General features: G+C 38.7%; 2 protein-coding genes across 2 annotated transcripts in view; both read left to right on the top strand.

Moving 5' to 3' along the window:
• The window catches only part of LOC117536366, a 31,627-nt gene extending 21,350 nt beyond the window's left edge, over window positions 1-10,277 (top strand). The window contains exons 25-34 of the mRNA XM_034201206.1: window positions 118-161; window positions 268-341; window positions 524-738; window positions 822-1,084; window positions 2,099-2,221; window positions 3,243-3,399; window positions 5,677-5,705; window positions 5,836-6,121; window positions 6,947-6,983; window positions 8,755-10,277. Coding sequence (XP_034057097.1) covers window positions 118-161; window positions 268-341; window positions 524-738; window positions 822-1,084; window positions 2,099-2,221; window positions 3,243-3,399; window positions 5,677-5,705; window positions 5,836-6,121; window positions 6,947-6,957 — 1,202 coding nt within the window. The 3' untranslated portion in view covers window positions 6,958-6,983; window positions 8,755-10,277. The remainder of the gene's footprint in view (window positions 1-117; window positions 162-267; window positions 342-523; window positions 739-821; window positions 1,085-2,098; window positions 2,222-3,242; window positions 3,400-5,676; window positions 5,706-5,835; window positions 6,122-6,946; window positions 6,984-8,754) is intronic.
• dnajc28 (DnaJ (Hsp40) homolog, subfamily C, member 28) lies at window positions 8,355-12,944 on the top strand. The gene is made up of 4 exons (XM_034201160.1): window positions 8,355-8,884; window positions 10,494-10,594; window positions 11,984-12,354; window positions 12,744-12,944. The coding sequence occupies exons 3-4, from the start codon at window positions 11,997-11,999 to the stop codon at window positions 12,785-12,787; spliced, it is 402 nt and encodes a 133-aa protein (XP_034057051.1). The 5' UTR covers window positions 8,355-8,884; window positions 10,494-10,594; window positions 11,984-11,996; the 3' UTR covers window positions 12,788-12,944.
• Window positions 12,945-12,956: the final 12 nt, after the last annotated feature.

Here is a 12,956-nt window from a genome sequence, read left to right as displayed (position 1 = left end):
TGCATAACAAATGTGCTCTATTGCTACATCAGCGCTATGTAGCACATAGTTCTAAAGGGCATAGATTTAATTTTTCATAGTAACATCATTTTATACTAAGTCTTGTTTCTTCACAAGGGGCTTCAAGAAGCTTAGATCTTGAGGGTATCGGAAAAATGACGGTAGTTCTTTACATTTTATTTATGTATTCAGTTATTTGTTGATCATTTATGTGATTTTTCCAAATGACACATCTTCACTTATTTGTAAAAATGATTGCCTCTGCAGAAGGACTCCAGTGGCTGGACTAAACTTGAACCTGAGGTGAACAGTACAGATGAAGATGAGGCATCAACTTACAGGTACTAATAGTTTCCTAAATACTGCATATTATCAAACTGGAAATATAATAAACACTGAAGCTTCGGTCTTGGGATTTCTTCACAGAGAGAACACTAAGATCTGCTACAAATATTTCCCCAATAGTATTAATGCTACATTTTGTACCAAATACAAACTCTTTATTTTTTTCATTATATTTTAGCCTAAAGTCTGAAGCGGGAAACTTTGAATGCAGTGTCTCAGGCTTGCGCTGGGTCTGTCAGGACAAGGTCAGCTTTAAGTACCAGTTTTGCTCTTCGGAGGAACCCATGAAGAGGATGGAAATGATGAGATACATGCCTGCAGGTCCCCTGATAGACATCACAGTGATTTCTGGGAAGTTATTTGAAGTGTACCTGCCACACTGGATCTGCATAGGTAAGTTATCATGGAGGAAAATAACAAAATAATCAATGCAATTGTTTTATTCACATTCATTTATTGTGCTTCATACTATGCAGATGACATCCCTGAAATATTGCAAAAGTTTGCAGTCCTGCACATAGATGACTGTGGAGATGTTGTGGAAACAGTGTCTGAAGTCACATCGTCCCATGTCAAGCTGTGTGAACCAGTTTTCTCTCTAAGAGCCGTCCTGATGAAAATGGTTAATTTGTGCATTCCACCAAAGATACGCTGTAACGTGTTGATTTATTCAAAAGCCTACGCATCCTGCACCGTTCTTCATGTTTACCTGACCCCGCTCGATCCTGCTCTCAAAGAGGTTACTGAATATCTTACTGTCACACATTCAAAATGAAATCAAAACCTACAATGGAGTATTTGGGCTAAATTATGAAAATAACATCTTTAATTCTTAAAGTAGTCCTGTTATGAGAGTAAAGTCATAAGTGAGGGAAAACATTTGAAGGAAATATTATCTGAAAAGGGTCCTATTGTGTGTTATGGTAATGGAGGATTTTAATACAATCAACTTCCAATCTTCCTTACCTGAACACAGCACCGCACACAGTGAATTCTAGTCTCTGCCTTTAACCCATCCTTAAACAAGAAGCAGTTGACTGCTATATTACAGTGCCCAGTGTGGGGCTCTGGTGCCTTGCTCAAGGTTACCTCAGCATGACCAGGAGACCAACTGCCACCTCACAAAGTATCAGTCCCCACTCTTCACTTTATCCATTCAGGGACTTGAACCTGCAACCCTCTGGTCGCCAAGCCAAGTCCCTACAAACAGAGCTAGCTATGTTTGCAACATGACTCTCAATGATCGATACATGGTTGACATATAACCTTATACTTTTCATTGTGTTATAATGTGTTCCCTGATAATACTTATCAAGCGAGATATCATTTCGTTTTTTAGATTATCACTCGAGGGAAAGTTCTGCTCCATGGAGAGCTGCTTCAAACAGAAAAGCATTTAAGCCAATTTAACTGTTTCACATGTTGCTATAAATGTTAAATACAATCACAGACGTGCCTCAGACCTATTCGGTGGTAATTGTCGATGACGCTGCAGCTTGGTTTGATCTCACTTATTTAGTTACTCTCAAAACGTTAAAGACATTTTTTTCGAAGGTATGACTTTCTTATCATGACCTTTTCCTCAGTAGCTATTCTGAAATAACAAAATCTAAAATAAACATTTATTTTTCTAGATACTGACCCTAATACTCTGTTGTTAAAACATTATTGTTTCATGAATGCATTTTAAACACAGATGTTTCTTACTGTAAACTTGAAGCAGGGTTGTTCTTAGATTGATTTCTTTCCCCAGACCATCGACAAGAAAAAAAAAGACTTCAGATTTATCGAAAAGCCACGCCCAAACGAGGGCCTGACGCTGCACCAAGATTTCAACCTCACAGCAGACATAACAACAGACAAGATTTTCCCAGAGGTACAGTTTGCATTGCCAGTCAGCAATCTGATCTGTTCATTGTGAATATTATTTTATTATGTTTCATGTAGATGGGCCAGGTTCCTGGTATTGCTAATGCTGACTAGACTAGAATGGATGTGACACTAATTCAAATGGGACAGTTATTCATTTTGTAAATAATACCTGTGTCAACCTTGCAGTGAGACGTCAAAATGGCTACTGTTTAATATATCAATATCAAGGGAACTCACAAATAGTCAGAACCTCAAGATCTCCACTAGTCTTAAACATCCCACTGAGGTGGATTACCTTTGCACCATCAGCTTTTTAATTTACAACCACCAGGCATTGGAATATGTTTCGAGCTGAGCGTAAAATATGCTGGTATTTTTATTTCATACATCTGCACTTTTGTTGATTATTCTGTAGTCCATTTACTGTTGTTTGTCTTGTCTTACCCCGGCTGATATCTCACTAAATCCACTGTTTTAATTGTTCCCTATATTGCCCCTATGCCCTGTAAGGTGTCCTTGGGTGCTATGAAAGGCGCCCCCCAAAATAAAAGTATTATTATTATTATTAGGTTTTTACCTACCCAGGGACTGCAGATGGAAATGAGCTAATAGCTAAATTATACCATACATCATCTCTTCCCTTTTTGTAATTAATGTATTGTTATGCATGGTCCTTGTTTAATAAAGACATAATAAGATATCCCATACATACAGAAGAATTAGCTATGGTTCAGTTGCCAAAATCTGTTAATCTAGGGGAGCGAATGTGGGAAAATATATGCTTGTAATTTACCAGTGGCAGATCAAATTGTGAATTTAGTAAAAAAAGAGGCATGCATATACCATCAAACTTAAGTTCAACAATAAGGACTTCTCCATTTGAAATAAGCAGCATCATTTCTGTTGGCCATGTGACTAATTCACTTTTTTTTAACAACTTAAATCTTTAGTTTATTCAATATTGACCCTCACATCTCATGTTATCATCTCTCTCTGTTATTTATTTTTTGTTTCTTCTCACACAGAAAATAACCCTCACCAATGATAGCCAAGAAAAGCAACACCCAATATTCTTTGACGTGGGCTTTGAGAATCCAGACAGTAACTTCCACCTTACACTCTCTCAACTTAACAACGGGGAACCACAGTTACCACCAGTATGGAGCTGTGTGATTCGAAAAGGTCAGTAGGAATTATTACTTAATGTACACCATATGAAAAAATAAATAATTAAATCTGTCTTTTACCTTTAATTAACTAAGGTGTTATGCAAAAGGATTATATTAAATTAAAGAGATCCCAATCCCATTGTATGTCCAAACATATAAAAAATTAACATTATTTTAACGTGTTGATGAGAATACAATACATGAAAAAGAAATATGAAAAATACATATTTTGTATGTTCTGTATTTCAGTTGAGTTACGAAACTCTGGTGATTCAGATGGTAAGATAGTTTTGCAGTGAAAGAGACAGGTGGACAACCCTCCGTTACTGGTCCATTGGATCGCAAGTTATTTTCTGTTGTCTGACTGTGCAGTGCTACAGAAAAGCTGTTTTTAAGCAACCTTTGATTCAAGATTCAAAGATGTATTGTCATCACTTAAACACAACTATGGTGTTGTTAAGGATGAAAAACTTAGATCGCAGGTTCCTCAACAGTGCAATTACTTCACATAAAAACATATATATATGGAAAAACAACAACAAAAATGTAAATTCTGCAAGCTTAGGTGTTGAATAGTCTTATGGACTCTGGGATGAAACTGTCTCTGAGTCTGGTGGTTTTTGTCCTGTTGCATGCAGTACCGCCTGCCATTTGGCAGCAGACAGAACAGTTTGTTGCTGGGGTGATGGGGGTCTTTGATAATCCTGAGGGCTTTCTTCCTGAGCCGCTGGGAGTAGAGGTCCTCCATGGATGGCAGCTCCGTCCTGGTCCTGTGCTGCAGTTTTCACCACCCTCTGTAGAGTCTTACGGTTGAGGGCGGTGCAGCTGCCATACCAGGCCGTGATGCAGCCAGTCAGGATGCTCTATCGTGCACCTGTACAAGGTCAGGGTGCTCTCTATGGTGCACCTGTAGAAGGTCAGGGTGCTCTCTATCGTGCACCTGTAGAAGTTGCAGAGTATCCTGGAGTCCATGTTGAACCTCCCCAGCCTGCAGAGGAAGAAGAGCCACTGTCGAGCTGTTTTGGTGATGGTGTTTGTGTGATAGTCCATGTCAGCTCCTCAGTGATATGGACACCAACGAACCTGAAGCGGCTGACTCTTTCCAGTAGTACCGTTTATGGCGATAGGGGCGTGTCCCTCTCTCTGCTGCTTTCTGCAATCCACAATTAGCTCCTTGGTTTTGCCGACGTTAAGATGGAAGTTGTTATCCTGGCACTAAGATATCAGGGTTCTGACCTCCTCTCTGTACGCCGTCGTGATCAGGCTGATGGCGGTCGTGTCGTCGGTAAACTCGGTCAGTCGTTTGTGAACAGGGAGTAGAGGAGAGGGCTGAGCACGCAGCCCTGAGGTTCTCCGGTGTTGAGGGTCAGGTTGGAGGATGTGATGTTTCCCATCCGCACTGCCTGGGGTCTGCCCGTCAGGAAGTTCAGGATCCAATAACAGAGGGCACTGTTGAGCCCGAGGTCTCTGAGCTTGAGGACCAGCTTTGAAGGCACAATGGTGTTGAAAGCTGAACTGTAGTCGATGAACAGCATTCTCACATATGTGTTCCTCTTGTCCAGGTGTGAGAGGGCACTGTGGATGGTGAGGGTGATGGCGTCTGTGGACCTGTTTGCTCTGTAGGCAAACTGCAGGGGGTCCAGAGAGTCAGGGAGGGAGGAGGTGATGAATGTTTTGACTAACAGCGCAAAGTACTTCATGATGATGGAGGTGAGTGCCACTGGGCGGTAGTCATTGAGGCTGGTGGTTTTATTATTTTTGGGGACAGGAACGATGGAGTGTTTGAAACATGCAGGGACTACAGACTGCAGCAGGGACCTGTTGAAGATGTCTGTGAACACATCTGCCAGCTGAACTGCACACACCCTGAGAACACTTTTGGTTTACAACCAGGTGGAGCAATTCTACGTAAAACTAGCCCGATTTAATTAATATAATGATTAATGAAAGTAATTTGTCTGCTGTGTCAAAATGGAGAGCAATACATCTGTACTGGCTCCTGACATTGACGCAATCCGCTAGAGAGAAGATATGTCACTCTGTTGGAGTTTTTAGAACTGCAGAAACACAGGACAGGAAAGAGAACATAAACCCAACTAGCTACATTTTGGGGTTTTATTAAATTACTCACAACATTTGTGAAAGCTGACATGCTGCCAACATTTCTGATCATTCTGTGATAAAGCCATTGTAATGTATTTATTTGAATCAAAATAGTCTCTACAAAGTGTTGGAAGTAAGATGTTCAATCAATCATTCATACAATATTTTTTAATTGCTTTCTCTTCAGTGGAACACTCTTCTGATGAGATGCCGGGGGTGAGTAAAAACAATCAAAACAGCTTTCATTTGATGGTCCTCCCACAACTGATGTTGCATTCAGGTGAGCTTTTCAGCTATGACATTATACCCCAATAATAACTCCCTTTGTTCACTTTTAAATCCTCAGGTGGCATCAATCACAACGACAAAAGAGAGGCTTTTGAAAATGCTGGAAGATTTGGGACAGGAAGAGTTCAACAGATTTAAGTGGTTCCTGCAGTACAGTGACGTCCTCGCAGGCCTCCCACGCATCTCATGCAGCCAACTGGAGAACAGTAACAGATTAGACCTGGTGGATCTGATGTCGCAGACCTACAGCCAAAAGTCCTTGGAGGTGACCAAGAAGATTTTCCAGAAAATAAACAGGAATGACCTGGTGCAGAAGTTGTCAGACATCGGCTCAGAATCCAAAGGTAAGTTGTGAAGAAACTGACAAATAGTGGCATTTTTATATTACATTCAAGCGACTTACAATAAGTGCAATCAACCATGAAGATAGAAATAAAAAAAGTAGGAATCCTGCCAGGACATTTTCTTTAAGTAAGAAAAACAATTTAAAGTGCTACTGCATCTGCTTAAAATAAGCCAACACTTTTTAGGTGCTACATTCAGAAATGTGATATTTTTTTCATTTGATTTATTAGCCAAGGTGCATCAGTTTTCAGTCTATGACAGAAGATGTGTAGATTTACTGCCATCCTGATATCAGATTCATTCCTCTGCATGTTTTTAAAGCTAGGCTAAGTGAAATGCTTTTTGATACCATGGGTAGGCTACTTGTAAATGTCGATAACTATGTAAATGTAGCCTGTAAATATAATGTATGATGTCCTTTATTGTTTTATGCTTGTTTCATGTGGAACCTATTTGCTGCAGGTCTCCCTTGAAAAAGAGATCTATGATCTCAAGGGACCAATCTGGTTAAATAAAGGTTTGAAAATGAAATGAAATACTAACGAAAAGCAGATTTCAGATTGAAAAAGGATGTACGAAAACACGAAAAACAAATGCCTCTGCCTTTCTTTGTCTAGAGTAAATGTATTTTCTATGTCAAATCGGTTTATTGGGAATTATTTTCCATCATGGTGTTGGGAACTATAGCTTAAACCAGCAATGTTACATATTCCGTGTCTGAAAAAGGCTTTAGCTTTGTGCCTACATGTTTTGGTTTATTTTTAACAAAGAAACAATTTTGGCTGATTTTACCCCAATTTGAATTTCCATTTAATGTGTTGCAGCTGAAGGATAATCAGCTTGAGGATACTGCGGAGGAAGGTAGGTGCCGAGAGCCATTATGACGTAAGATAATCATCATTCTGTATTTTGGCACATGGTATCATGCTAAGCTAAGATGGTGAACGTGTTAAACAATCAACTTGTTACAAATTATCATGTAAGCATGCGGATGTGAACACATCACTCAAAGCTTTGCACACACTTCCTTATAGATTTAGTAGCATGAGTGTAGACTTTACTCTTGAACATCAGATTATTTATTTGTTTGACTACCAGATGTTATAGTGTAATTTGAAGCAATGAAGCTTTTTACGTTTCCTTAAAGTCAACTGAGTATGATCTTTTGTCACTGATGGTGTTAGATCAATCTTGGTAACTAGGTAAGTTATTGAAGTATACAGTTTCCAGAGCTAAGAGGCTAATCGTCTCTTTGCTAATTATTCACTTAAAGTGAGCTGACAAAGAGGATGTTTAGCATATAATAGAGTTAGAGGGAAAACATTGAGGTTCGTGTGTTAGTTAATGTAAAGATAAGTGTGTGCATTCATGTGCAAACGTAGGATATGTTTTGTTATTTGGGAAATTCATATCCTGACAAGATATGAATTACTCTGTCATGATGAGCAACCCGGTATCACGGCAAGACGTGAACATGTGATGATTTACCATGCTGGGAGACGTGAAGATGTCACGATTTCGTCCCTTCAAACGTGACAGTTACACGGTATTGTTAACCCATGTTAACAAGTGGAGAAATAACCGGAAATGCCAAGCAAATGCTACCCCGACGTAATGATTTATTTTGTAATAGTCACACTCAATTACACCAATTTTCTTGTTTCCCCAGCTGGTCGACACCTTTTTTAGCAGAAACAAAGGCTACATTAATGTATTAAATCGATGTTAATCCATGCGTGTGGATCATAGGTGTGGATGTGGAATTAACGGACGTGACGTTGTAAGATTGAGTTGCCAGGCAACAGCTTCGGTTCATGTTAATTTACAAACTCTTCAACTACAACCGTAGTTATATTTAAAAACATGTTAAAAGGCCTCACGAAATACTTTAATGCAAATTAAAATGTAAATGTGAAGGAATGTGTGTGTATAACAAAATACATCAGTGATAAACTAAACCGGAAACAGAGGTAGGCAAGATCCTCAGCTCGATGATTGGATGGTTTAGCCGCAATGCATGCTGGGATTTGGTGTTTATGTGATGTGAAATCGAAAACGTATTTTAAAAATAAAATAATACTTTATTCCGAGTGTGCTTGCTTTTCTCTTTGAAAGTCATCACGTAACGGCATTGTAATACACGGTTCGGCTGCATTAAATATTGCAGTAATTGCCGTAATTCTCTATTTATAGAGCCCTGCTGAGAAGACTTCTAGACAAACATGAGGAACTGAAAACGTGACTTGGATCATAAATATATCAGCCATTAAACAACATCTTACATTTCTTTTCACACAATACGTCTCCTTGCAATATCAAAACTAATTCGGCTGACTTTTATATTTGATCCAATTGGTAGATAGGCTGTATTTACACCATAACGGTGCAGAGCTGATAGAAAGGGACACCTGGTGGTTGAAGAACGTTATTGAATTTTATTATTTTATTATTTCTGCGATTGGTTGCTGTGAAGCAAGGTAAATGTTTCCCCATTATTGTTTGTTGTTGTGCAACTGAATAATAATTAATCTCAACCATATCTGTGTTTGTGTTTTATTGATCTCTCTCTGTGTTAACATTTAAGGTTGGTGAGCCATAAATTGCACTAACAATGGCTTTTCCTTTCTCAAAGAAACTCAGTAGATGAACACGGATCCAGAGAGTGAGCAAGGAGACATCTTTCTGGTTCTAAACAAGCTTTCATTCAGTGAATGCTGGATGAAAATGATCATCACCATCGCCATATTTTGATACACACAAATGTATATTTTTTATCACGATTCAACTCTTCCAGAATTGCAGATGTATTCACGTTTATCTATTCAGCAACAAAACGTAAATGTTTTCTTCAGTAACATATCTTTAGGATATCAGTCATACTGAATTTTGCAAAGTTTTCAAAACAGAAGTGGAAAATGATTGTAAATACTTTTCAGAGGTAAAGAAATGTCCCTCACTTTCTCAAAGTTAAGCAATAAGTCATTGATTATTGTTGAGGATTTTTCATACAGTTTATACCTTAGTGCAGTGGTTCCCAAACTTTTTCAGTCGGGACCTCCTTGGGTATTGGAAATATTTTCGGGACCCCACAACCCGGTTCCCATCTATATTGGTAGGATTAATTGTATATTGTTGTAAAAACATTACATTTTCTCTGCTAATAAAAAGAAGATACAAAGATCGAACTACTATAATAATAATAATAATAATAATATATAATAAATATATTAAATATTATTAAATATAATAAAATGCTTTTGTATTTTATTATGGATTACACATGAACAAAAGTGCTTGTAATAGATACTGTGAATTAATTTGGCCTAATTAAAACGGGTTGGCCTTCTTCCCTGAGTAGTAGATTTTTAAATTCAAATTTCTTTAAGGAAAATATATTAATTAACTACTATTTCTACTGCAGGTTGCAAACGATCACATCACTTTACCATTCCTATTCCACACTAGTTTATAAATTACTTGTGTGTGCTTGCTTTCCCTTGCAGATCTTTTCAAACCGGGGCTGTTGTTTTGAGACTGCCCCTCTCAGTTCATTCTCAATGTTCAGCTTTGATCTGTATTTCGTTTTGATGGCAGCAACAGCAGAAAAAGCCTATCTCACACAAGTAGGATGTTGCAAAAGACAGCATTATGCCCACAGCTCTCTCACCAATGAGATATTTTCGAGCATTGTTTGTTTACAATTGAATAATAATAATAATAACAATACATTTGATTTATATAGGTGCACTTTAAAAACAACGTAATCTCAAGGTGCTTCACAAAGCTAAAAGGAGAAAATAATAAAATAAAAAAATCTTCCCGCGACCCCCCTGCAGTACCTCCGCGACCCATCAGGGGTCGCGCCCCACAGTTTGAAAACCACTGCCTTAATGTATATTTTATTCAGTTTTTTTCAAGATTTATACCTAAAATACAATGTATGTATTTTGTGTCATTATTTCAGTTTTTTGCAGTCAACGTTTTTCTTTAATAATGCTCTTAATAAAGCACTCCAAACTGCCTTCTTTAAAGTTGCTATACAAATGTGTCCTTTTACCATATGGATGTACTGAATCCTTTGAATGTACCAGTTTGTAACAACGATGGCTGACTTTTTGTGGATGGTCAAATAAAAAATTATTTTTAAAAATGTTTTATATTCTGATTGTTATTTGTGGTTCTTAGCTTTTGATTCAAACTGAAAATTGAAAATCAATATGAAGCAAGAATAATGGGGTAAAAAACTAAAGAGCTAGGAGAATTATTATGTATTACTTCCATAATTATTGTTAGAGTCACAGTCACTCTAATTTCTTTACTATTGCCGAGTGTACTGGATTTGAGTCTTTTGATCCTTCCCGTTTCCTGTAGTGCCCTCCTGTTGCCAGGTTACCAGATGGACGATAGAGGGCGATGCGAGGTAGCAGAAGAAGAAGAAGGTCCAGTATGTAACAACTACGAGCCGCACTCAGGTAAGCATACATTTGTCTTAGGTTTAAAGTAGAAGGTTATATAATACAAACGTTACATTCATATGGTCAAAACAGGCTTGGTCTATTCGGTGTTCAGCGTTAATTCGTGAAACATATTCTATTTTGTTTTACTTATTCCTGAAGTCATAGTGTTTCCTAGCTAGCAGTGAATCAACCATCAACGCAAACCGTATCTTTGTTGTCATATAATAGTTATTAATGTGGATATGTGAGAGGCATTTACTGCGATTTGTGTCAGTAAGTCATTCAAGTTAGTTTTAGTCTTGTTTTTTCATGATGACAATGCAACACAACTGTGTGATCTTGTATGAAAAGTTATGAACAAAACTCAGTGTAGTTATTTTACTATTTGAGCTGACTGCTCAGAAAGCTAACGTTAACGTAGGTTATGGCACAGACGTATCACCTCAATCATTTAGGATTTCTATGAGTTCAGAAGAAAATGAACAACATATAAAGGGGAAAACATTTATTTATTTTTGCAATCATGTTCACACATACAGCAGGGTCTGTGAGGCCACATGACATTAAATGAGGATATAAAGTTAATAAGAACACAAGGGTTACGTGAAGCATACAATTTCAAAATGTATTACCAATATTATAAATGTGTTAAAAATAGGGATATTCATTATAAGGACAGGTGAAAAACATTGAGTTACCCTTTATCAATCAATCTTTATTTATTGCCCCCAATTCTGTTTGCAGACAGATCAAAACACAGTTAACACCAAATCAAAGCAAAATAGATTTAATTTGAAAGTTAACCCAACTATCAGATTCGTAAAACATCCAAAGGCTAAAAGTAAAGAAACCAAATATTTAGTTTGAGGCTTCATTTAAAGGTGGGGTAGGTAAGTTTCAGAAACCGGCTCGAGTGCACTGAAATTTGAAAGTACACAGCCGAAAAGAATCCGCCCCTTCCTTCAGACTTCCTTACAGAGCACCTCCTCCAACACACATGAACGCGCACATGACGTCAGCAGACTGGTGAAAGTGGCCGCCTGTTGCTGGCGAAGTACTGCTGCAATGCACGCCCAATGAGGGCACGAGATACATTTGTGCGTGCACGAGATGGAAGGCTGACAGACAGGGCGGCAATCCAATCCGTTTAGCCGGGCCGGCTAAACAGATTTTTTGTCAAAGCACTTAAGATATTCATTGCTATCGGGATGTTAAGAGCATTCCATGGAATATAAAAAAAAGTGTATCTCGAGCCGGTTTCTCAAACTTACCTACCCCACCTTTAAGCTTATTTGTACTTCTGGTAGTAATCTCCTACCTGACAGAATCAGCTACCTTTTTATTGAAACATAATGTATATGACTGGTTGTCTACAATAACCTTTTAAAATGTTTAAATCCGCAGGAGTGTGCTAGAAATGAGTTGCCCTTTCCACCTCCTAGTTTCCCGCAGCGGCTTCTACCATGGCCGTTTTCTACTCGTTTTGTCTCGACAGTCCCTGTTGCTCAGAGAGCTCAGCTCAATGCACCAGATGAGCCGAAGCCTGCGAGAGAGCTACAGGATCCTCCAGCTGCCTGACGAGGCACAAAGCAGTCCAGGTCAGGTGAAAGAGGCCTACCTGCGCCTCGCCAAGCTCTATCACCCAGACTCTGGCGCTCCAACTGCAGATGCAATGCTTTTTGCTCGAGTTGAGGAGGCCTACCGTGCAGTTCTGGGCCATAAGACCAATCGCACAGATGGAGGCAAGCAAGTGGAGGATGAAGATAATTCAAGAGGTAAAGCCTTTCCCCACAGACACTACCTCAGCTACGAGGGTGTGGGTTCAGGCACGCCCAGCTAATGGTTCACTTCAGTTTATCACGAGAGATTGACCGAGCTGTGAAAGGAGCACACCAACACAGACTGGACCAGCAGAGAGAGAGAGTGAGAGAAAAGGAGCGAGAGAGGTAGAAGGAAGAGAAAAAAAGATCCAACGCAGTAACCAAGCCTCAAAACACAAAACAAGGCCTGCTGTGTTGGATGAAGAACTTTCTCGGATTAAAATACTAAAACTCTGAATCAAACTGTAAAATCAATAGGGGTAATATTTTAGAGACACTTACAGTATATGCAATCAGAAACGATTCTGTCGCCAATTTGTTTCTGTGTCACTGTTGTTGTGCAGATATGCTGGATTGTCATCAGGTGCTATTGGCTAAGCAGTATTGAGCCACCATGGGTATGTGACTGTAAAATGTGAGGAACTGCATTGTGTTGATAAAGAACATGAGGTAGCCTACATTCTATGAAATTACTAATCTGAAAAAAACACACCTAACACTGTAAATTCTGGTGCTGTGTCATTAAAAGTTAAGGTGATCAAAAATCTAGTGTTAAC

Source organism: Gymnodraco acuticeps, unplaced genomic scaffold (assembly GCF_902827175.1).
Source record: "Gymnodraco acuticeps unplaced genomic scaffold, fGymAcu1.1, whole genome shotgun sequence".
Lineage (NCBI taxonomy): Eukaryota > Metazoa > Chordata > Actinopteri > Perciformes > Bathydraconidae > Gymnodraco > Gymnodraco acuticeps.
This window is presented reverse-complemented; position numbering and strand designations above follow the sequence as displayed.